Raw genomic sequence first — 21194 nt, 5'->3', positions numbered from 1 at the left:
TCTGGGCCTCTGCTTCCTCGTGTATAAAGTTGGGTGGTTACTTACGCATTCACTTATTATATATTGCGACACAACTATGGTCAAGACAATGAAACATCCGTCCTTTAAATCCTGCCATTATTTCAAAACTCTCACCTCTCCTAAACCCTGCCCACAGGCCGCCCATCTTTAGGCCCCGCCCCCATCAGGCAGAGCCCGCCTTCGGCGCAGAGGCCCCGCCCCCTTTGCCGCAGTCATCCAATGGCCAAAATACACGGCTAGGCGATTCCTGAGGGAGATTTAGGTGTCCTCTTGGCGCCTGACCAGAGTCCTGGGGATCGTCATTTGTCAAGAGTAGTCATTTTCTCGAGTTGCATTTGAGATGTGCAGTATCGTCCGCGGCCCTAAATTCCTCCCAGGAGTCGGAAAGGACTCTGGAGCCCCGCGGTTGCCCTCCCTAGGAGCCCCGGGTCTTCACTGGCCGAGTCTCTCGGCCCGAAGCATTCTGGGACTGGTAGTTTTCTTCTTCCCGGTTCCTCCCAGACCCGAGGATGGCCTAGACTCGCGTGACTACCACTCCCAGAAGCCCGAGCGAGTCTCCCGTCACGTGGCCCGCGAGGCCGCGGGACGGGTAGGCGGGACCGAGCCGGTGCTCCGCAGCTGTCGGAGACTCCCGAAGCCGGCGGGCCGCCGCGGCCCCCAGAGACCTCCGCCATGGGCCGCGCGGGCGGCGTGGCGGCGCATCTGCCGGCGTCCGGCCTGGACATCTTCGGGGACCTGAGAAAAATGAACAAGCGCCAGGTACCGGGGTCCTGGGTGGGTGGCGCGGTCGCTGCCTGCAGTCCGAACTCCCGGGGTAGGGCTCCGGCGATTGCGGGCGGGCGGCGGCCCGCAGCTCCCGCGCTGGGCTCTCGAAGGCCCTGGGTTCAGGTCCTCCCGGACCCACGTGTGGGCATATGCGTGTGCTTTCTTGCACCAACAACAGCCCACCTGAGGGACGTTGGCCAGGACGGGGAGCAATGGATGTCAAACATGGTTGAGAGCGAGGAGAGATGAGCCGGGCGTGAGTGACAGCTGTCGGCGCGCGTTTGAAGGGCCGCTCGGTGGAGAGCGAGCAGATTTCCCGGTGGGGCCGCAGAGGCCTGGCCGCGCGCGGGTGGAAGTGGCGGGCGGGGGAAGAACTTTGTGACCGTGGGAGCTGCCCAGCAGTTTCTTTCCCGGCCGTGCGTCCTTGCTTAGTGCTCGCTGTGCCTGGAGAGCGCACCGGCGGCGCTCGGCGTCCTGGACCGAACCGGTGTTCCGAGAGGGCTCCCAGGGCTCTTTCCTGGGCAGCTGGATCGACTTCTCAGCCCTGAGAGCGCCTTGGAGGAAAACCTCCCCCCGGCGCGCTCAGCCTGTTACTGCACCTGTTACAGCGTGCGATCCTTATCTCTTCACTACACGGCAAGACTGTGTAGGCACTGGGAAGGACGCTGCCCCACGCAGGGAAAATGTGATTGCTTAAGCTTCTAGAGAGAGAATTGGGGGAACCCACAGGGCGCCCATATCGTGATGGCTGCTAACACCACTGTTACAGTGCATAAGGAACTGTGCTGAGAAAAATGAGACTTTATCATGGGACTTTGAAACTGGCACTTGTTTCTTGAGTCAGCGGCATCCAGTTCCATTCGTTCCATTCTGTTGGGTACGGGGCGATGCCCACCACAGGACACAAGTTGCTCTTTGGGCATGGGTCTGTCTTTTCCCCCTGACTGCTGCAGTGGGGTGAGCGAGTTTGGGGACTTGGATTTCATGAGCTACGCCGAGGACCCGGTTGGCCAGGTGTGCACCACTGAAGAGGTCCTGTGAGTTTCTGCGGTTACGGTGGCAGAGCACGTCATGTCTGAGAAGCCGGCAGCCCAGGTGCTGAGCAGGGACGCTGTCCCCATGGAGCGCCCCCAGGAAACAGAGCTTTATTTAAAGATCTAGACGGAGAGGGGAGGTTTCTGACAAGCCTCTCAAACTGGTATGCATTACTCACTCTCTAATTGAGTTACAATTACAGAGCATCAGAGAAGGCTTTTGGGCGAATGTACGGATCCCTAAGCCAGCCTGCCCTTTGCAAGGTCTGTGTGTTCCTGCTCTCCTTAATAAGGCCTGACGGGAGCTGGCTGCCTTGCCTGTTTGATAGTCTTCTAATTAAAATCCAGCAGTTCAAGTCCACTGCTGCTTGATACTGTGTTTTTTTTTTTTTTTTTTTTTTTTTTTTAGCTTTGTCCTATTGCTTCTTTTTCTTTTTCCCTCCTAAGTGGTCTCCTCTGACACCCTGACAGCCTTGCAGGCTCCACCAGTCCCAGAAGACCTCCCTCCTCCTCTGCCCCTGCCTGCTGGTGACTGAGGCAAGAGCTGCGCGCAGAACAAGGGCTCTTTGTTTCTGCAGGGAGCGAGAGAGGAAGAAACACAGCTACTGGCGCTCGCTGCAGCTCTGTCAGCCAGAATATCTGGTCTGAGACGTTTTCTCAAAACTCCTACCGACACTGGCGATTTCTTCTTTGGTGGACAGTCCCCAAGTGTGGACTTCCTCTGCTGTGCTAGGGCTTTAAGTGCTGAGTGTTCAAAGTTGCTAGGCAAGGAGGGCCAACAACAAAGCCTCAGTGACAAGTTCAGCTTTCGGGAGTTCAATCACAGCCACATTTCTAGATTCCATGATTTCAAGCCAATGCCAAGGTTAGCAGGTGCCTTAAGGGGTGGGCGTTAGGGGGCAGGTGTTTGGTGCAGTGCTGAGACGCCACACCCACATCGGAGGGCTTGGGTTCAAGTCCTGGCTCTGCGTCCAATTCCAGCTTTTGCTACTGCGGACCCTGGGAGGCGGCAGGGGATGGCTCTAGTTCTTGGGCCCCTGCCACCCAGGTCGAAGACCCAGATTAAGTTCCAGCTTCCTGGCTTTGGGTGTTGTGGCCGTTTAGGGAGTGAACCAGCAGTTGGAAGCTCTCTCTCTCCAGCAGTCTGTTTCCATCTTTGAGTAACTTTCTTTATTTAATAAGGGTGTTGGAAGTGCCATCTGTGGTTTCATGTATCACTTGCTGTTATTGAGCAGAGCCCTCTGGTTTGAAGACTGGCTCACAGTGGCAGGCTTCCCCGGCACTTTCCTGATCAGATCTGTGATTCATAATGAAACAAGCCGAGCAGGTGGGGGAGTTTTGAACGTGGACTGCAGTGAGCATCTGCTTTCCGCCTCTGGCGCTTGCAAAGCTGGGTTTGCTTTAGGAGCAACAGCGCGACATGCTACAGCCCCGCCCTCTCATTCATCCACTTGGGAGTAAACAGATTTATTTATTTCCCCTTTTCTTCTGGCAGTATAATGAGAATTTCAATAACTGTTATTGACACAGTAACCAAGTAGTTACAAAATGGTATGTAGCTTCAATATTGAATTATATTTACTGTTCTGTTTTTACTTTACCAAAATACCTTAACTGTTGTTTTAATTCACTTTTAATGTCCCCACTTTCAGTTGTATCCCTTATAATTGCCTGACATTATTTATTTTCACGAAGTTGTCATATTAGCAAGGGACAGCTTTCATGGTTTGTCCTGCCTTTCAGATCAGACCGTGTTCTTGGGTGTGTCACACTCTGTACAATGGTTATGTTAATAGCTGTGTGATAGTCTGTCTCATTTCACTTCCTTTAAATGCTTTCTTTCTCCTAGATTTTGGAATTAATCCATGTTCACCATTGGAATTTTAAAGAGTGGAGAATAGCTTAAAGAAGAGAATTCAGTGACCACACTCCCAGCTTCCTAAGATGGCCTCTCAGCGTCTTGGGCGCCTCCTTGTAGTCGTGTAGTTTGCTGAGAGCCTACGCAGCTTCCATTTTCCATCAACATTGTTCAAGTGTGTGCTCATGTCATGCAAGTTCTTTCTGAGTTGTCTTAAATGGTGGAGTCATCGGCCATTTCTCCGCCCCAGCTCAATCAGCTCGCCAGTGCCACTCATTTATTTGCATTTCCATGTTATTAGGATTAGCATTGTGAGAAAAGATCTCTGGGCCATGATCCCCCATTTGCCTTTATTTTAGACTGACTCTCTAGAAGTAGAGTATTGAACCAAGAAGAAAATCTGATACTAACGGCCCGGCCACAGTGTACATTTGAGGATTAGCATGAAAACACAAAGCTTCAGACCTCCTGGTGGAAAAGGATGGGAGGAGGGAGGCTGGACTGTTACTTGTACTTGGGAAATTATCCTTTTAAGCTTTGACCTCTTGGGGGAGGGGAGATTTTAGGGTTTTCCTTTTTTTCTTTAACTGCTAGTTTGTTTCCCCTCACCATGTATTAAAGCTATTTATTTTACACTATTTATTCCACTCACTTTTTGCCAGACCTGTGTTGGGGGATGGTCTGTGAACAAGGTCAAAATGACGCCCGCCTTGGTGGAGCTTACAGTCTGGTGTGAAAGACATGTTAAGTAATTATAGGCAAAATCATGATGGCGATGGCTGCTCCGAGCAGGTGCGGGACGCAGTCAGAGCACAGAACAGGAGGGCCCAGGCTGGCCTGCCGCGACGGTTGGCAAACTGCAGTGCGCTGCCTGTTTTTACAAATAAAGTTTTGTCAGAACACAGCTTTGCTCATTCTCACGTGTTGTCTGTAGCCTCGTTGCCACCATCAGGGCAGCGTTCCATGGTTTCAGCACACACAATGTGGTAACACAAAAACAGCTCCTGTCTGGCCCTTTCTTATACAAAGTGCTGTCATCAGGGCTAGCAAGTCAAGAAAGTGATTCCCAGAGGCGCGTGAGTAGTTGGTACATCGAGGGCTCTGGGCAGGGAGCCCTGTGGGCAGAGGCAGTGGCTGGGTTGGGGTGGGGGCCCGGGAGCGGAAAGGACAGGTGCTGCCGGAGGTACGTCCGGAAGCCGCCCGTGCCTCGGCCGGGGAGTCACAGTGCCTTGAAGGCCGTACTGAGGCTGTCTCCATTCTCAGAGCAGTGGAGTGCAATTGAAGGGCTGTAAGAGGGGCATGGACAGGAGCGGAGGGAGTGTGCAAACGAGGACTGAGTGTGGACATCAGGAGATCCGGCAGAGGCTCCTGTGGGGCCCGGATGGGCTCTGTAAGTGAATGAGACTGGTGGCAGTGGGAACAGCCAGAAGAAAGAGACCCCAGAAATGTCTCGAAGGTAGCGTTTGTGGGACGGGTGGGTAGGGGGTGGCTACAGAGAGCTGGCTGAGATAGGCATCACCATCTCGGAAAGCTGTTTGGAGAAGTTAAGTTCAGCTTTGACACCCTCGGGTGGAGTTTCTTTTAAAAACATCCAGGTGGGGACTGGTGTGGCCTAACAGGTTAAGCCGGCATCCCAGTAGTGCCTGCTTCACTGTCTGCTCCACTTGGAATCCAGCTCCCTGCTAATGCAACTGGGAAAGCAGCAACAGATGGGCCAAGTCTTTGGGCCCCTGCACCCACGTGGGAGACCTGAAGCTCCTGGCTTCAGCCTGGTCCAGCCCTGGCTGTTGTAGCCATTTGGGGAGTGAACCAGCGGATGGAAGAGCTAGCGCTTTCTCTCTAACTCTGGCTTTCAAATAAATTAAAAAAAAAAGACACCCAAGTTGAAAGGTCTGGCAGGCAGTTGGGGCCGTCAGCATGGGGAGCAGCGGCATGATGGTAGCAGTGCAGGTAAAGGAGCCGGAACGGGCAGAAAGCACAGAAGGTGGCAGAGAGTGGCTTCCAAGACTTCTCCCTGGGTGGAAGTGTTCTGAGGGGCTTTGCTGTGGAGAAGAGAAGAGGAGAGGAGAGAAGAGAGAACTGGGCGGGGCTGAGCCTGATGGAAGGAGAGAGAGGGCAGTGGTTCAGCTGGCAGTGCAGCAGAGTCCCGGGGCTGCTGCTGAGGGTGCTCCCGGCTCCTCCCGGCCCCTCCCATGAGCTGTCAGTCCTTTTCCCAGAGGCAGGGCAGGGCAGGGCCACCCCAGCTGTGGTCCAAGACCTGCAGCTGCAGCAGCACCTGGGGACAGGTTGGAAATGCAGTTCTCCTTACGGTATGCTGACATTACAGAGCCACTGCCATGAGAGACTGTCTGCACACTCCAAGTCAGAACTTAAAGCCACAGTGCACGTCCCTATGAGGGCTTACTGTCTAACTGCGCTTCTCCAGGCCTCATGCATTTTTTAAAAAAGATTTATTTACTTGAAAGGCAGAGTTAGAGACCAAGGCAGAAAGGGAGAGAGAGGTCTTCCATCTGCTGGTTCACTCCCCAGATGGCCGGAATGGCCGGAGTTATACCGATCTAAAGCCAGGAGCCAGGAGTTTGCTCTGAATCTCCCACTTGGGTGCAGGGACCCAAGGACTTGGGCCATCTTCCACTGCTTTCCCAGGCCATAGCAGAGAGCTGGATTGGAAATGGAGCAGCTGGGACTTGAACCGGTGCCTATAAGGGATGCTGGCACTGCAGGCGGCGGGTTTACCTGCTACGCCACAGCGCCGGCCCCAGGCCTCATGCGCTTTAAAAACTGTCTTGCTGTACTTTTTAAAAAATTTTTTTTATTTATTTGAAAGAGTTACACAGGGGTGGAGGGAGGAGAGAGAGATCTTAACACTGTGGTTCACTCCCCAAGTGGCTGCAACAGCCAGGGCTAGGCCAGGCCGAAGCCAGGAGACAGAAGCTTCTTGCAGGTCTCCCGGGAGTGTGCAGGAGCTCAAGGATTTGGGCCATCTTCCACTGCTTTCCCAGGAGCATTAGCAGGGAGCTGGATCAGAAGTGCAGCAGCCAGGACTCGAACAGGTGCCCATATGGGATGCCGGCACTGCAGGCAGCAGCTTAGCCCGCTATGCCACAGTGCCGGCCCCTATCTTGCTGTATTTTAAACTGTGTTCGAATCTGCATTTCAAACTGTATCTTGTCCTCAGAAAGAGTCCACACCCCCATATTCTCAGTTAAAATTAAATTGGGGGTATTTGAAGAAAACGCTGCTGTTCAAAGCCATGTGGTCTGGTCCAGGTTCCAGGCTCATTCCAGATGCTCTGGTAAGCTGGGAGGTAACTCGGGCAGGGTCTCCCCTGTGGCATTTGTCTTCCTCTGAAACGTCACTGAAACTACAGCAAGGAGATTGGAAGGGACATCAGTTACTCCAAGATAAGGAGTCCAGGGAAGGAAAGATCAGCACAGTGCTAGAAGCTAGAGATGGGAGAACCTGAGAAAGCCGGAACCCCAAGGGGCGGGTGGTGGAGCTAAGGATGACTCCACTGCAGACACCCGAGGCTCGGCAGGGCAGGTGTCGCCGTGAAGCGGGGTAGGGCCAACCTGCGTTAGAGTGCACGGAGGAGCTGAGAAGCAGGAGAGCCTGGCTGTCCGCCCTCTCCACTCGGATGTCTTCCCCCCAGCAGAGGTCTGGAGGTTTGCCCCCTGGAGGGGTCAAGAGACGTTCCTGGGGTGAGGGCTGCCTGGCCTGGGGGAGGGTTGGATACTGTCCGTGAGTGGCTCCACATACTGCAATCCAAGGATGGCAAGACAGAAGTGAGGGTGGCCATCTGGAAAGGGCAGAGTCCTAACGCCTCGGCGAGACCAGCGCCAGAACAGGTGTATGCGGCCAGGGGAGAGGGGAACTTGGATTAGAGATGTTGGGTCAGAATTCTCCTTGCTAGGGCATGTTGCTGGGAGTGGCTGATCCAGGGGGAGGGGAGGGGGTCACCGGAGATGAGCAGGACCAGGAATAGAGACGGAGGGGTGGAGGGACCAGCCCCATGGCTCTGCCAATCACTTGACAGCACAGGAGTTGTGAAGGGGAAGATTGAGCTGCCCCAAGTCAGGAGGCTTCCTGCAGGACATGGAGGACTCCAACCTGGGGCTGCCCATAGGTGGCAGGGACGCAGCCACTGAGCCTCCCTCGGTAGGCACCAGCAGGGAGCTGGAGTCAGGAATGGAGTTGGGACGTGGACCTAGGCACTGCTGTGTGGGATGTGGGCATCCCAGCTGGCTCCCTAACCACCATGCCAGACACTTTCACTTCCTGCCTGTGTTCTTAACCGGGTATTTGTTTACCTTTCAAATCACAGACAGTGTAAACGCTCAGATCTCTATAAAGTTTGTGTTCAATGGTAAAATGTAATTTTCAGAAGCAGAATGATTCATAGCTAAGTCCTTGCAGGTTTCTGTTTGAGGCCTTGGGGGTAGAGGAGAGTTGCAGGTGCACCCGCACGACATGTGCCCGGCCCCCAGGGTTGGACAGCTGCTGTCTGCGTGGAGCTGCGTCGGCGTCTGATCTAGAGCAGGCGGCTCTGGTGGTGGAAGCTGAGTGCCCTCGGAACCCTTTAGGGGTTAAGGTCCTGGGGAATCCCAGAGCATTTAGTGGGGCTGCCTTGGGACTGTAGTAAAGTGGGCCCCATGGATTAGTCTTGAAGTATTATTAGAAGGCTTGTTCCGTAGATAAGTGTGTAAATTGGAAGGCACTGGATAGCTTATGCCATGGATCAGAGTTTAAGTTCTACCCAAGTCTTCCTTGTGTGAATTAGTTTCAGGCCCCACGCTTGTCTGACTTCACGAGTGCTTCTTCTGCGCTGGCTGGTGAATGGTCTGCCGCTGGTGCTCACGCGGGTCTGGCCTTTCTCGTTGCAGCTCTATTACCAGGTCTTAAACTTTGCCATGATCGTGTCTTCCGCACTCATGATCTGGAAAGGCTTGATCGTCCTCACCGGCAGCGAGAGCCCCATCGTGGTGGTGCTGAGGTAGGTCCTTCGTGCCTCACACCCTGCTGCCCTGGGGTCGCGGAGCAGACTGGCCCTGAGCGAGGACCTGGATTTGAATGGCGTGAACTGTTAGCTGCTTCTTTACCTGGGGACAGTTTAGAGCTTTGCTCTTACTAATGAATGCCAGTGCATTTAATCCACTTGAACCCACAACTTCGTAAAAGGTGTTCATGCGCTGTTTGTGTACAAGTTGGTCTCTAAATGTAACCGAATTAAGAATTAGTCATTGGTTTTCTTTGAACAGTTAGGCAGGGAGTGACCCTCAGTGCCTGGCACTGTGCCTGGCACTGTGCCTGGTAGTTCTGGAGCGGCTGTGAGTGGCTGCTTTGGTCTTGACCATCCGAAGAGTGCAGTTTACTTTAGAAAATGCATATTGTGGTTAACTTCATCCAAGGAGAAAGGCTTCACAGTCAGTGTGAAAGCAAATGGCCATGTTTGAGAGCCAGCAGGTGCTTCAAGATGCTCTCTGTCCAGTGTGTCACAGGTCACTGACTCTTAGGGTTGGCGGGGCTGGAATCCCTTGTCGTACGGGTGGCGTGGAGGGCTGTCACAGGCTGGTGGACAGAGCCACGGCTGACCAGTGCAGCTTAGGCCAGAACGTGGGGCTCCTGGCTCCTGATCCAGTGCCCTTTCCTTCCTGTGGGCCCTGCTGCCCTGTCCTGGCTACAGTCATGGCACACACTCGTCCAGGCCACCCAGCGTGAGTGGCCCAGGGCCACGCTTGTAGAGCCGGGAGCTTCCCCAAGCGCAGAAGGCCGAGGGCAGCACAGCTCTCAGCAGAGCGGAGGGGCCTCCGATTCACCAGTGTTCACGCTGTGCCCCAGAACCGATTAGGAGGGAGCTGGGGCCGAGCTAATGGACTCTGGGCACCTTAGCCTTGCTTCCATTTTATGCATTTTATGTGGTTCTGTGTGTACTTTCTCCTAACTTTCCATTTGAAGGAAGAATTTTTAGGCTTTCTTTTTTAAAACAAAAAGGAATGAAAACTTTCAAGTGTGGACGGGCCCTCTGGACAGATAAGGAGTTCTGGGCTCGGTGGGTCATGTCACGGGCATCTCACAGTGACCGCTGGCCGAGTGCCCTCTGGCCGCCCTCTAATCGCGCGCACCCACACACAGAGTGACTGAGGCTGTAGCCCCCAGGGACTCTGCTTACGGTATCCATGATGGCTCTGGGGCAGTTTGGTTGTCAGCCTAAGGCAGTGAGTGACATTCTGCCGAGACTTGCGGCCCGGTGGGGGAGGCGAAGATGACTTGGTGTGTGTGAAACACGTGGAGGAACTGCCTTCCTGCTGAGCCGTGGTGGCGACCCTGATGCCAGCCTGCAGTGGGCTCTTCCCACCTCTGCAGTGCTGTCCCCTTGCGAGCAAACAGCGTGCCCTGGGACGGGGGTAAATGGCATAAACCCCACCCTACCCCCGGCTGCTTTGTACTTGGTTGGCTTTTTCCTTGCTCTTCTCTCTCCCTTTCTTCCTCAGATCCTGAATGCTGGATCTGCTGCCATACTTAGTGGCACTGGTGTCACATGAACAAAGCCCCTGCAGCAGGTCCCTGGTGGCCCTGCATATCTCCTTGCGGCCTCCGGCGTCTGCTGGGAGGTGTGCAGGGGCCATGCTGGGTGTGAAGGGAGACCGCATTGTCCTCTCAAGCTCCACACGGTCCTCTGCCCACTCAGCAGGGCCCGCCCGCCCGCTCATCCCGGCTGCACAGCCCTAGAAAGCCGATTCCCAGCTCTCACGGTCTGCTCCCTCATGAAGACACAGCACGAGCATATGCAGTGGAATCCGGTTCTCTTCCATTTCAGCTTCCAGTAGATTGCAGCTGACTTGGAACCCACTGAAGATGACGCATGGGTTTAAACCGACCTCGTGTGGGACTATTTATCCTCCTCCAAGTCAAACCCGCCAGCAGTTGTTAGAATTGGGCTTCTGTAGAATGATGCAGCAGGAGGCCAAAGATGGGGTTCACATTTGGCCCCACCCCTGAGCTTGGCTTCAGGGCACGTCCTGCTCCCTGGTGTATTGGTTGGCTTCTCATTCCCTGAACAGCAGCAGCACCCTGAGGGCCGAGGAGCTGCTGCAGAGTGAAAGAGCTGCCCTCAAGGACTGCCCAGCAAGGGCCGGCGCGGCGGCTCACTTGGTTAATCCTCCGCCTGCAGCGCCAGCATCCCATAAGGGCACCGGTTCTAGTCCCGGCTGCTCCTCTTCCAGTCCAGCTCTATGCTGTGGCCTGGAGGGCAGTGGAGGATGGCCCAAGTCCTTGGGCCCTGCACCCACATGGGAGACCAGGAGGAGGCACCTGGCTCCTGGCTTCGGATCAGCGCAGCACCAGCCGTAGCGGCCATTTGGGGGGTGAACCAATGGAAGGAAGACCTTTCTCTCTGTCTCTCTCTCTCTCTCTGTCTATAACTCTGTCAAATAAATTAAAAAAAAAAAAAACAAAAACAAAAAACAACAAACTGTCCAGCGGCTAGAGCCTGCGGTTCTGAATGAGCAGAGCTGTGTGGTTACAGACGTAGGAAGGCCGAAAAGTGGCAGCTTTTACTTCAGAGTCCACGTTACTCTTGGCTCTTTTTCTACCTAATAAAAGCTGCAGATGGGCCTGCTCGTGCCCTTGTCCTACGTAGATCCAAGCAGAGAATATGTCATCACGGGGAGCCATCAGAGGGAAACACTGTGGCCTGCGTTATGGTCCTGGGCCTCCTTGCCTGTTGATGAGTTAGCGCTGACTGCTGTTTGTTTTATCACCCTGGGCACACGGGCATCGCTGATGTGGACTTTGTGTTTCTTTCTAGTGGCAGCATGGAGCCAGCCTTTCACAGGGGAGACCTCCTGTTCCTCACAAATTTCCGAGAAGACCCGATCAGAGCTGGGGAAATCGTTGTTTTTAAAGTGGAAGGACGAGACATTCCAATAGTTCACAGAGTAATCAAAGTTCACGAAAAGTAAAGAGGCTTTACTTCTTTCTGGGTTTGTCTTGTACATTCTTGGTAGATGGTTGCAGAGTGGGCAAAGCACTAGATGTGTTCCATTCACTAACCAGGCGGCTCCGCACCAGGGACACAGCCCTTCCCCATGACGGGAGTGATACAGCACACGCAGTGAATCGCAGGGTGATCACGTAACCCGTGAACTCCTGTTTAGGAAAGCACTTCAGAAACTTAAATCGTGGCGCACAGGTAAGGTGGCACATATTCTAACAGTCCCTACTGGAAGGAGACTTCAAAATGAAATCACACTGCGAGAGGGCGAATATGATATGACGATTATTTTCTGAAATGCAAAAACTTCAGCCCCTTCTGGGTGTCACTTGGGCCACGGGGACCTGCCACCAGCAGTGGTGGCCCTGGCTGGACGACAGCTCCTTCCCCAACCCCTCCCACAAGGCGCTTGGTGAACATCCTGCGAGAATTCTGCCCCTGCCAGCCTTGCCTGTTTCTTAAGTGCCTGTGCTGACTTACCAAGACCCTAATCCGGAACCAGAACCATTGCCTTCGAGTTCAAATACAGAAAGTCGCCGTGAGAGTATGTCACGTGACTTGTATTTTACATACTTCTTCATTTACGTCACATGACTCGTATTTTATACACTTGTTCATTTGCCTTTAGAGAGCTTAGGGTAGCATTTCACGACGTGAGTTAGAGCACAGGGTTTAGATACGTGTGTTTTCAAGTAATGCAGCATTCTGTGCGCTGAGTGGCTGTGTGACTGACCTGTAACCACTTGCACGTTTGCAGTATTGGATTCCTAGTCTGCCTACTGCTTCTATTGTTCCCCGAAGACACTGATACCTGTGACACTCACTCCGTGTTCCTCTAAACACGGGAGCAGTCCAGTTTGGGTTGGGGTGGCAGCGCTGGTACCGCACCAGTGGTTACTTGGCATCTGTATGGCTTACGAGGAAGAAGCACACTCAGTATAAAGTGGCGGTACTCTCGCCGGGTTACAAGAGCCTTCTCAGGAAGACAGGTGGTTCAGCGAGGCGACGAGGAGGCTGTGCTGTGGTTTGTGTGCGTTCCCGGACGCCGCAGGACCCTCATCCTCTCGCTTCGCGCTCCAACTGTGGCTGCAAGTCAGCTGTTCTTTTTGGTGCCGCCTCAAATCCTTGTAGTTCTTTATATTTTATCTCATTCTAAGGGGTCATTTTTTCATTTGTCTTATCGGAAGTCCCTCTTGATAGTCCATACCACCACACTGTTGTGTTCTGCGTGTCCAGACCATCGAATGCTAGTTTAGTATGCTTAAAATTAGCCCTGTATGTCTCTGCCACATTGGGTTTTCGCCATTGTGGTTCTTGCTTCCTTGCAAGTGGGATTTTATTCATTTTGCTCAGCAGTGAAGGAACTAACGCATTAACTCTGTGCTTGACGAGGAGCAGTCAGTCTGAGGACAGCTAAGGGCACACTTGTGTCCACATTGCCCCGGGCTCCAGTCTGGTCTGGGACCGAGTCCACACCGGGCACGAGGAGGGGTAGAATCCACGCCAACAAATCGGCCCACGAGGATTAGAAGGGATGAGGTAATCCGAGTCCAACACAGGCCACGAAGAGAGTGTTGTGGCTCCGTCTCCGACCTCTTCTGACTTGGGTGGAGGACTCAGTAAGCCCAGGAAAGCTCATTATCCGCAGTTCCGCGTTGATGTATGCCGAGGCTGCTCCCGAGAGAATCCCACAGTGCCTGTTCCCATGGATTCTGCCCGGGAAATGGCACTAAAAGTTATTTTGCTGTTAAAAAATAAGTCAGGTACTAGCTTTTTCTTCATTGCAAGAGGCACGGGGTGAGAAGTTGCTGTGCTGTGCCGGCAGTGGTCACTGACTTGCCAGTGGCCTTGTGCTTGCCTGTGCTCTTTGGTTGTCAGGGTTACTGAGTGTTTAGACTTTAAGTCTACAAAATCGTTATTAGATTTCTGATTCAGTGGAATGGCTCTCTGTATGCAATCGTCTTCCACCAAAGGAAGGCCTTTGCTGTTCTAAATGCTTATGTCTGACTACAAAGTTTCAGGGAAACGTAATTTTTTAACGACGCTGTGCTGGAAGTCGTTTTTGATGGGACTTTATTTTGCTTTCCAGAGATAATGGAGACATCAAATTTCTGACTAAAGGAGATAATAATGAAGTGGACGACAGAGGATTGTACAAAGAAGGCCAGAACTGGCTCGAGAAGAAGGATGTGGTGGGAAGAGCAAGAGGGTGAGGACGCACTTTCGGGTTCCTCTAGAAGGGTCAGAACGCGGTACGCACAAGCAGGGGCACTGGCTGTAGGGGATGCTGGGACCTGCTTACAGGAGAGTGTGAGCACTTGAGGTTTGTGCTGTGAAGACCAAGCACAGCCTGAAGCAGAGTGATGGCGCCTCGGGTCCAGCTGGTTCCACAGAGGTGCCTACTCTCTGGCTGGCTGCTTTACGCTGGCTTTGGGAACACGCTCACATTTGGGTGTAAGTGATGGGGTTCACATTGGCATTCACTGCCCAGTAGACTTGTTACATCTGAAAAGCGCTGTGGAATTAAAGTAGTGATGGCGCAGGCATTTGGACTTGCAGATCAGAGACCTTGGGTCTGATCCTGCCTCTGATTCCTGCTGGTGCAGACCCAGAGAGGCAGCGGCGGTGGCGTAAGTGATGAAGTTATTGCTGCCCACGTGGGAGACCTGGATGGAGTTCCAGGCAAGTGAAGACAGAAAACCTTGGTGGCCCAGATCCTGCACATACTTAAAGTCATCGTCCTGTCCGTTAGCTCTGATGTTTTTCACTAGAGGCAGGGTAAATATCGTCCTTACAGTCCCTGAAAGGTTTCCTCCTAGGCTGGTTGATGTCATTTTTGCTATCATATCATAAACAACTTTTATATTCCTCGGTTTTTCTCCCACAATTTAGGTTTTTGCCGTATGTTGGCATGGTCACCATAATAATGAATGACTATCCAAAGTTCAAGGTAGGAATTTGTGTGTCTGTGTTCGTCAGGGTTTTAAGTGTCGGTGCTTTTCCTGGTGGGGCTGCAGAGCTGCAGTCTTCCTCCAGTGTTCTGCCGTTAGTGTTGCTGCAGAGTCTTTGCAGTGAACCAAAAATTAGCGTAAGCACTTAAATCATTTAATCTAGCTGCTTTGACCTTTCATACTCAGTGTGTTTTGCAATGGCATCTGTACATGTGTTGCCTTTTTGTTATGGAAATTTGCAAACATACAAAAAAAGTAGTATGATAAACCAGGATTGCTTCTTTCCCAGATTCAACAAAAACGGTTTTTTAGTTTTGAAAAACATCACTTGAAAAACAGCAGGGAGCCTACGCGGAAATACGCGCTTCTCTGTGTCTGTCAGTGTCCATGGATACATTTTCAGGTTTTGACCATGACGTGGCCTGGAACAGCTAATCTGGGGAACAGGCACCGAGGAGAGGTCATCTTCTGACCCCCTCCTCAGCCCAGTGTTGAACAGACTGCCCCGAATACATGTATAGGCCCGCTGGTTTGTGCCCTCACATGATTTCCCGCTGTGTTTTCTTTACAGTACGCCCTTCTGGCCGTGATGGGTGCATACGTGTTACTGAAACGTGAATCCTAAAATGAGACACAGTTCCTGGGACCAGACTGAGATGAATTGTGTTGAAAAAGAGAAAAACTAATATATTTGAAATGCTCCTGTATAAAAGGAAACAGTGTGGAGACGTTTTTGTCTTGTTCTAATAAATGATTCATCAGTAACACTGTTTTTCTTTGGTGGACTCTGATTGGACTCTGCTCTCTCCCGGCCACTCCTGGCAGTCTCCCTCTCTGTGACCGCACCAGTTAGGGGCCTGGCCTGCCAGTGGGGACCCTGCAGTCTGCGGGGCCTGGTTGCGATGTCTGAATTTCAGAACCTAAATTCTTACGTTAATATGACTTTTCGGGGAGGTGGGAGACGGAGGGGGAACAAACAGACCCTTCCAAGGAGATGGCTTCTTGCTTATGAAAGTGTCATCCGACCAATTAATAAAGCCTAACGCCTCATGGAGGGAAGGGCTGCCGTCTGCTTTGTGTTTGTGCTGTGTCTTAATATGATTTGTTAAATTATTTGCAAAGCATTAAAACCTTTGGGAAAAAAATTCACAAAAACAGGACCAGCATTTGGCACAGCTGTCAAGAGCAGCTTGGATGCCTGCGTCCTGTACCGCAGTGCCTGGGTTTGAGTCCCAGCTACTCCACTTCCGATCCAGCTTCCTACCTGTGTGCACCTGGGAGGCAGGGTGATGGATCAAATAGCTGGGTCCTTGCCCAGCTGGGGTTCCGGGCTCTCGGCTTTGGCCTGACAGCCCTGGCTGTTGCGGGCATTTGGGAAGTGAACCAGTAGGTGAAAGGTCTCTTTCTGTCTGCTTTTCAAATAAAAATGAAAATGCATTTTTTTTAATTACAAAAATGACAAAAGGATAAAAGGGACAGATTCGTTCCTTCAAACTCCGCTCTGCATTTCCCAGGGATCTCCACCGTTAAGTTATCTGTGTAGCTAGGGGCCGTGGGCCCCTCAGATGTGGGTAGAATGTCCCTCCCAAGCAGGCTGCCAGCTGTGGCTGGGAAGCCCGTTTCCAGACCAACTGGCATTTTCCCCCTATAGCTTCTTGTGCCGCATGTGTGACCTTGTGCTTTTAAATCACAACCTCAAGTTAGCTGCGAAACCTTCCACCCAGAGCTAGCAGAGGAGGGAGGGGGCTGAGCCCCTAAGGAGAATCAGGCAGTCGCCAAGAGACCCCCACTATCTCCATGAGCCCCAAGCCTGTCAGCATACAGTATATAAACCCCTGTCCAGTGGGCACCCCCATAGAGTGACCCCGTGAACTGACGGTAATGCCTTAATCCGGGCACTTCCTGAAAGTCACTGTCCCATTCCCTGGGTCTCCCCTCAGACCAGACGCTTTACTGTTGCTTGCCAATCAAATAAAAGTTTCCACTTCTTTGCAAATTGTTTCCAGACTTTTTATTTCTATCCTGAACTGAGGAAAAGAACCCATGAAACTCACTCTGGCAAGTGCCCTCCCCTCCGCCCCCAGTAACAACACTCCTGCAGGTCATGTCCCTCATTCAAATATCTGTCGAGCACGCTGTGCCAGCCAAGGTCTTAGGTGCTGCGCATACAAAAGCCCAGCCCTTGAAGGAGCTGCAGGCGTAGTAGGAGAGAGAAGGGGCAAATCATGATTTCAGTTAGCGATGATTATGAAGAAAGATAAAGCAGCATCAGGGGCTAGAGGGTGCCAGCAGCTACTGCTTGTCAGATGGAGCTCAGGAAGACCTGTGACTGAGCAGAGGGACCGCGCCATGGCAGTGCTGGCAAAGACTTCCAGGGGCTGGCACTGTGGCTCACTTGGTTAATCCTCCGCCTGCGGCACCAGCATCCCATATGGGAGCTGATTCTAGTCCTGGCTGCTCCTCTTCCGATCCAGCTCTCAGCTTTGGCCTGGGAAAGCAGTAGAAGATGGCCCAAGTCCTTGGGCCCCTGCACCTGCATGGGAGACCTGGAAGAAGCTCCTGGCTCATGGCTTCGGGTCGGCACAGCTCTGGCTGTTGTGGCCATCTGGGGAGTGAACCAGCGGATGGAAGACTCTCTGTCTCTTCCTCTCACTGTCTGAACTCTACCTCTCAAATAAATAAAATCTTTAAAAAAAAAAAAAAAAAAAGAGAGAGAGAGAGACTTTGAGCAGGCATTGAAAAGGGACTGCTGCTGGAGGCTGGAGTGGTTCTTCTCCAGCTCAGAGGAGCCTGCAATCCCTGGCTGCTGTAAAACACAGTTCCCACCTTGGGGGAGGATGGGGCAGGGCCCAGGACTCTGCATTCCCAACCTCCTCCTGGGGGGTGCCCAGCCCAGAGGAAAAAGCAGGCCCATGGTGTTTTAACACACGCCGTTCAGTTTTGCTAACACTGCACAACGTGATGTTGACACCCTGTCAATCAGAACTACACAGGACCCCATGTTTCTAAGTTTGTCCCATTCAGATCTACGCATGCAAACTCTCTAGAAGTCACTTAACCACCCACGTGGGCTCAGCAAGTTACCTGACTTCGCTGTGCCTCTCGCGGAAGGTGAGAACTATGCATAACAAATGGGGCTGTCACGCACGAGGAGTGGGTAGGCGATTCACAGGACGGCTGCTGGCTTACACAGTATGCACGCCGCAAGTGCTGCCCACTCTCAGTCGTGTCTTCCTTTTCCGTGGAAACCTGTGCCACCCTTGGGCTCCTGACTTGGTAAAGACCAGCAGGGCTGCTTCCTTGGAGGCAGCTCACCTTCCTTCTAATCCTTTCTCGCTACTGAAGTGGGCTAATGCGACAATAATGGGCCTCATCCCAATGAAGGCAGCAAAGTAAAAGAAATATTTACAAACTGCTTTCTGAAACACCATTCCCTTGTGCCCTTTAATAAACCGTTTGCTTAAGGAAAACATTTCTTCTTCCTTTCCCAAAAGATAGAATAGTGAATGTTGGGTCAAAACTTGATTATTTTATCATCTTTCTGGGGTTCTATAATTGGTTAATATGAGTTTTAGAAAAGCTGTTTTTTCCTTGACAGGCAGAGTGGACAGTGAGAGAGAGAAACAGAGAGGAAGGTCTTCCTTTTCCGTTGGTTCACCCCACAATGGCCGCTGCGGCAGGCGTGCTGTGCTGATCTGAAGCCAGGAGTCAGGTGCTTCTCCTGGTCTCCCATGGGGTGCAGGGCCCAAGGACCTGAGCCATCCTCCACTGCCCTCCTAGGCCACAGCAGTGAGCTGGACAGGAAGAGGAGCGACCGGGACAGAATCCGGCCCCCTGACCGGGACTAGAACCCGGGGTGCCGGCGCCGCAGGCTGAGGATTAGCCTAGTGAGCCATGGCGCCGGCCCTAGAAGTTTTAACGTGGAGGGGGCAAGTGTTTAACGAGGTAGTTAAGATGCCCACGTCCTACATCAGAGTTTCTGGGTTTGATGCCTGGCTCCTGATTCCAGCTTCCTGCGAGGAGGCAGCAGTGATGGCCCAAGTGAACAGGGTCCTAGCACCCACGTGGGAGACGTGTGCTGTGTTCCTGGCTCCCAACCTTGGCCTGGTCCCGCCCTGGCCAGTGTGAGCATTTGGGGAGCAAACCAGCAGGTGGAAGCTCTTTCTGTCCATCCCGCTAAGTAAATAAGTGCACAATGTAAAGCGTCTTATTTTTAAAGCTAAGCTGTTTGGGTATTCTCTGAACGTGCCTAGCATTCTGACGTAAAGGTACACAGACTCCTGAGAGCCTTAAGGTGGCTCAGCCAGTGCTACCTTGCTAGTGGCTAATTAGAACTCTTGACCTCTTAGTTGCTGTTGGTGCTTTCTTTACTCGCCGAGGTACATGAGGATGCTTATGAAGACATTAAGTGGTGTTGGCTATACTGTGTTTAATATCAACTTGGATTTCCATCAGAACTGGAAAGTTTCTACTATGGAGTAAGCCTCAATGTTTTCAGGGGGTTACTTGGCCTTGCCCTTGCATCCTAACCCCTCGGACCCTGGGTTAATGTTATGCACATGGTAGATAGACCCAGTTCTAGGATGTGCACGTACACACACAGTCAGATTGCAATCACTAATATTAAAGCCTTGAGCCTGTTACTCTCTCGGCAAAGCCAGATGAACGGGGCATTGCTGTGAAGAGCAGGAAGTCTGGCCTTCCCAAGTGGGCGAGGAATGAGGAGCTGTGGGTGAGGAGAAACAAGCCCGGGCACCTGCACTTTTAAACAACTCCCGAGGGGACCACTGTGCCGTCAGAGCTGGGAGCTGCACAAACTGTTGGGAATGAATGTGGTTAGGATGATGGATTGTTCATACCTCCCGTCTCCTCTTCGTGACGTCATCTTCGGATTGCATGACAGGAAAAGTCCAGAGGCACTCGCTTCCATTTCAGAGTGAAATTCGTGCTAACCTCTGCTGGGTCGTCTGGTCTCTGCTTGAGAAACTCATCGTACACAGTTGCCAGGCACTGAGCATCAGTTTAGCCTCATCCTGAAATGTTGAACGAGAGCCATCATTGCCACTCTCTGGGTTCAGCAAGTTCCCTCCGTTTTAAATGAGAGCCATGGGGGGCGGGGTAGAGAGAGGGATTTGGAGTCAGACTGTGGTTCAAGGCCTGCCTTGCCGACCACAGAAGTAGTCTGCCCCGACTCACTGCTTCCTTGTCTCCAGAATTAGTGTCAGGGCAGCTTGAGAGCTGATTGGATGCCTGCATTTAATCACACAGAGCTTTTCTGTTTCTTCCTCGAGATCACTGGAGTTGGAATACTGAGAAGTCATTAACGCTTCTCAATCCTCTTGAACATTCTTCCCTGTCATCTTCGGCCATGAAGTCCTCCCGATATTTTCTCTGGACTTCTAATTTGCCTGTCTGCACTGTTCTGCACACATACCCCAGGGCAGGGATGTTGCCCCTGGAGACCCCACTTTTAATCACACGAAGCTCTAGGAGGAAGTAGGCGAGCAGCGGGTCAGGCCTCTGCTGTAGTCCTGGGCCAGCCCGGGAGTGGATTCTTCCTCCCTGGGCTCCCTGAGGCCAGGTCTGCTGTTGGAAGCTCTTTCTGGGCCTCCTCCTATGTCAGTCACCACTCGTTCTCCACCGGCTCTCTGCAGGTTGATTGATTCCCTGCAGCTGTTCAGCATCTGCCATCACACAGGGCTGTTTTTGGATAGACTTTATTTCTAAGAGGAGTTTGAGATTCATAGCACAATTGAGTGGAGAGTAGAGAAACTCCCCATATATGAGTATGTCCTGACTTCACACATGCACAGCCCCTCCCGTCACCAACACCTCCCACGGGAGTGGTGCATTATCAATGAACATATGTTGACACGTTACTACACTCACTGCTGGTGTTGTATGCCATATGTATGGTCTGACACACACACCATAACATGGATGCACCATTATAGTATCATACAGAGTAGTTTCGCTGCTTGAACTGCCTGAATGCTCTGTGTTCACCTACTCGTCCGTCTCTACTCTCAACCCCTGGTAACCATGTGTTGGTGTCTCCATAATCTTGCTTTTTCCAGAACATCATAGAGTTATGATCATACAGTATGCAGCCCACTGAGACTGGCATCCTCCACTTAGCACTACGCATTTAAGCTTCTCCATGTCTTCGTGTCTTGAGAGCTCATTTCCTCTTAGTGCTCAGTAATATTCTGTCGTCTGGATGTGCCAATGGTTTATCCATTCACCTCTCCAAGGACACCTTCAGTGTGTGGAATTATGAATAAAGCTGCTACGAATATCCATGTGTAGGTTTTTACTGGACAGGTGTTTTCAAGTCATTCGGAATACATATCAAAGCTTGACTGGATTTGTAGGAGATGCCCCAGGTAACTCGCAAAGCCATTTTGTGTTCCTACCAGCAAAGGACAAGAGTTCCTGTTGCTCTATATCCTTGCCAGCATTTGGTGTTAGAATTTCAGATTTTGGCCCCTCTCATAGGTATGTAGCAGGTACCTCATTCTCTCAGGACTATCAAAGTCAGGTGCCACACCTCCTGCGGCTTTGGGCTTCTA

General features: G+C 52.1%; 1 protein-coding gene and 1 long non-coding RNA gene across 2 annotated transcripts; both read left to right on the top strand.

Moving 5' to 3' along the window:
- The first annotated feature begins 585 nt into the window (after positions 1-585).
- Positions 586-15387, top strand: SEC11C (SEC11 homolog C, signal peptidase complex subunit). Its single transcript, XM_002713655.5, has 6 exons — positions 586-780; positions 8562-8671; positions 11486-11635; positions 13761-13880; positions 14564-14621; positions 15194-15387. Exons 1-6 carry the CDS (start codon positions 694-696, stop codon positions 15245-15247), a joined length of 579 nt encoding a protein of 192 aa, XP_002713701.1. The 5' UTR covers positions 586-693; the 3' UTR covers positions 15248-15387.
- Positions 2200-4582, top strand: LOC103349390 (uncharacterized). The gene is made up of 2 exons (XR_517563.4): positions 2200-3147; positions 3670-4582. It is a non-coding gene; the product is annotated as an uncharacterized lncRNA (long non-coding RNA).
- Positions 15388-21194: the final 5807 nt, after the last annotated feature.

Source organism: Oryctolagus cuniculus, chromosome 10 (genome assembly GCF_964237555.1).
Source record: "Oryctolagus cuniculus chromosome 10, mOryCun1.1, whole genome shotgun sequence".
Taxonomy (NCBI): Eukaryota; Metazoa; Chordata; class Mammalia; order Lagomorpha; family Leporidae; genus Oryctolagus; species Oryctolagus cuniculus.
This window is presented reverse-complemented; position numbering and strand designations above follow the sequence as displayed.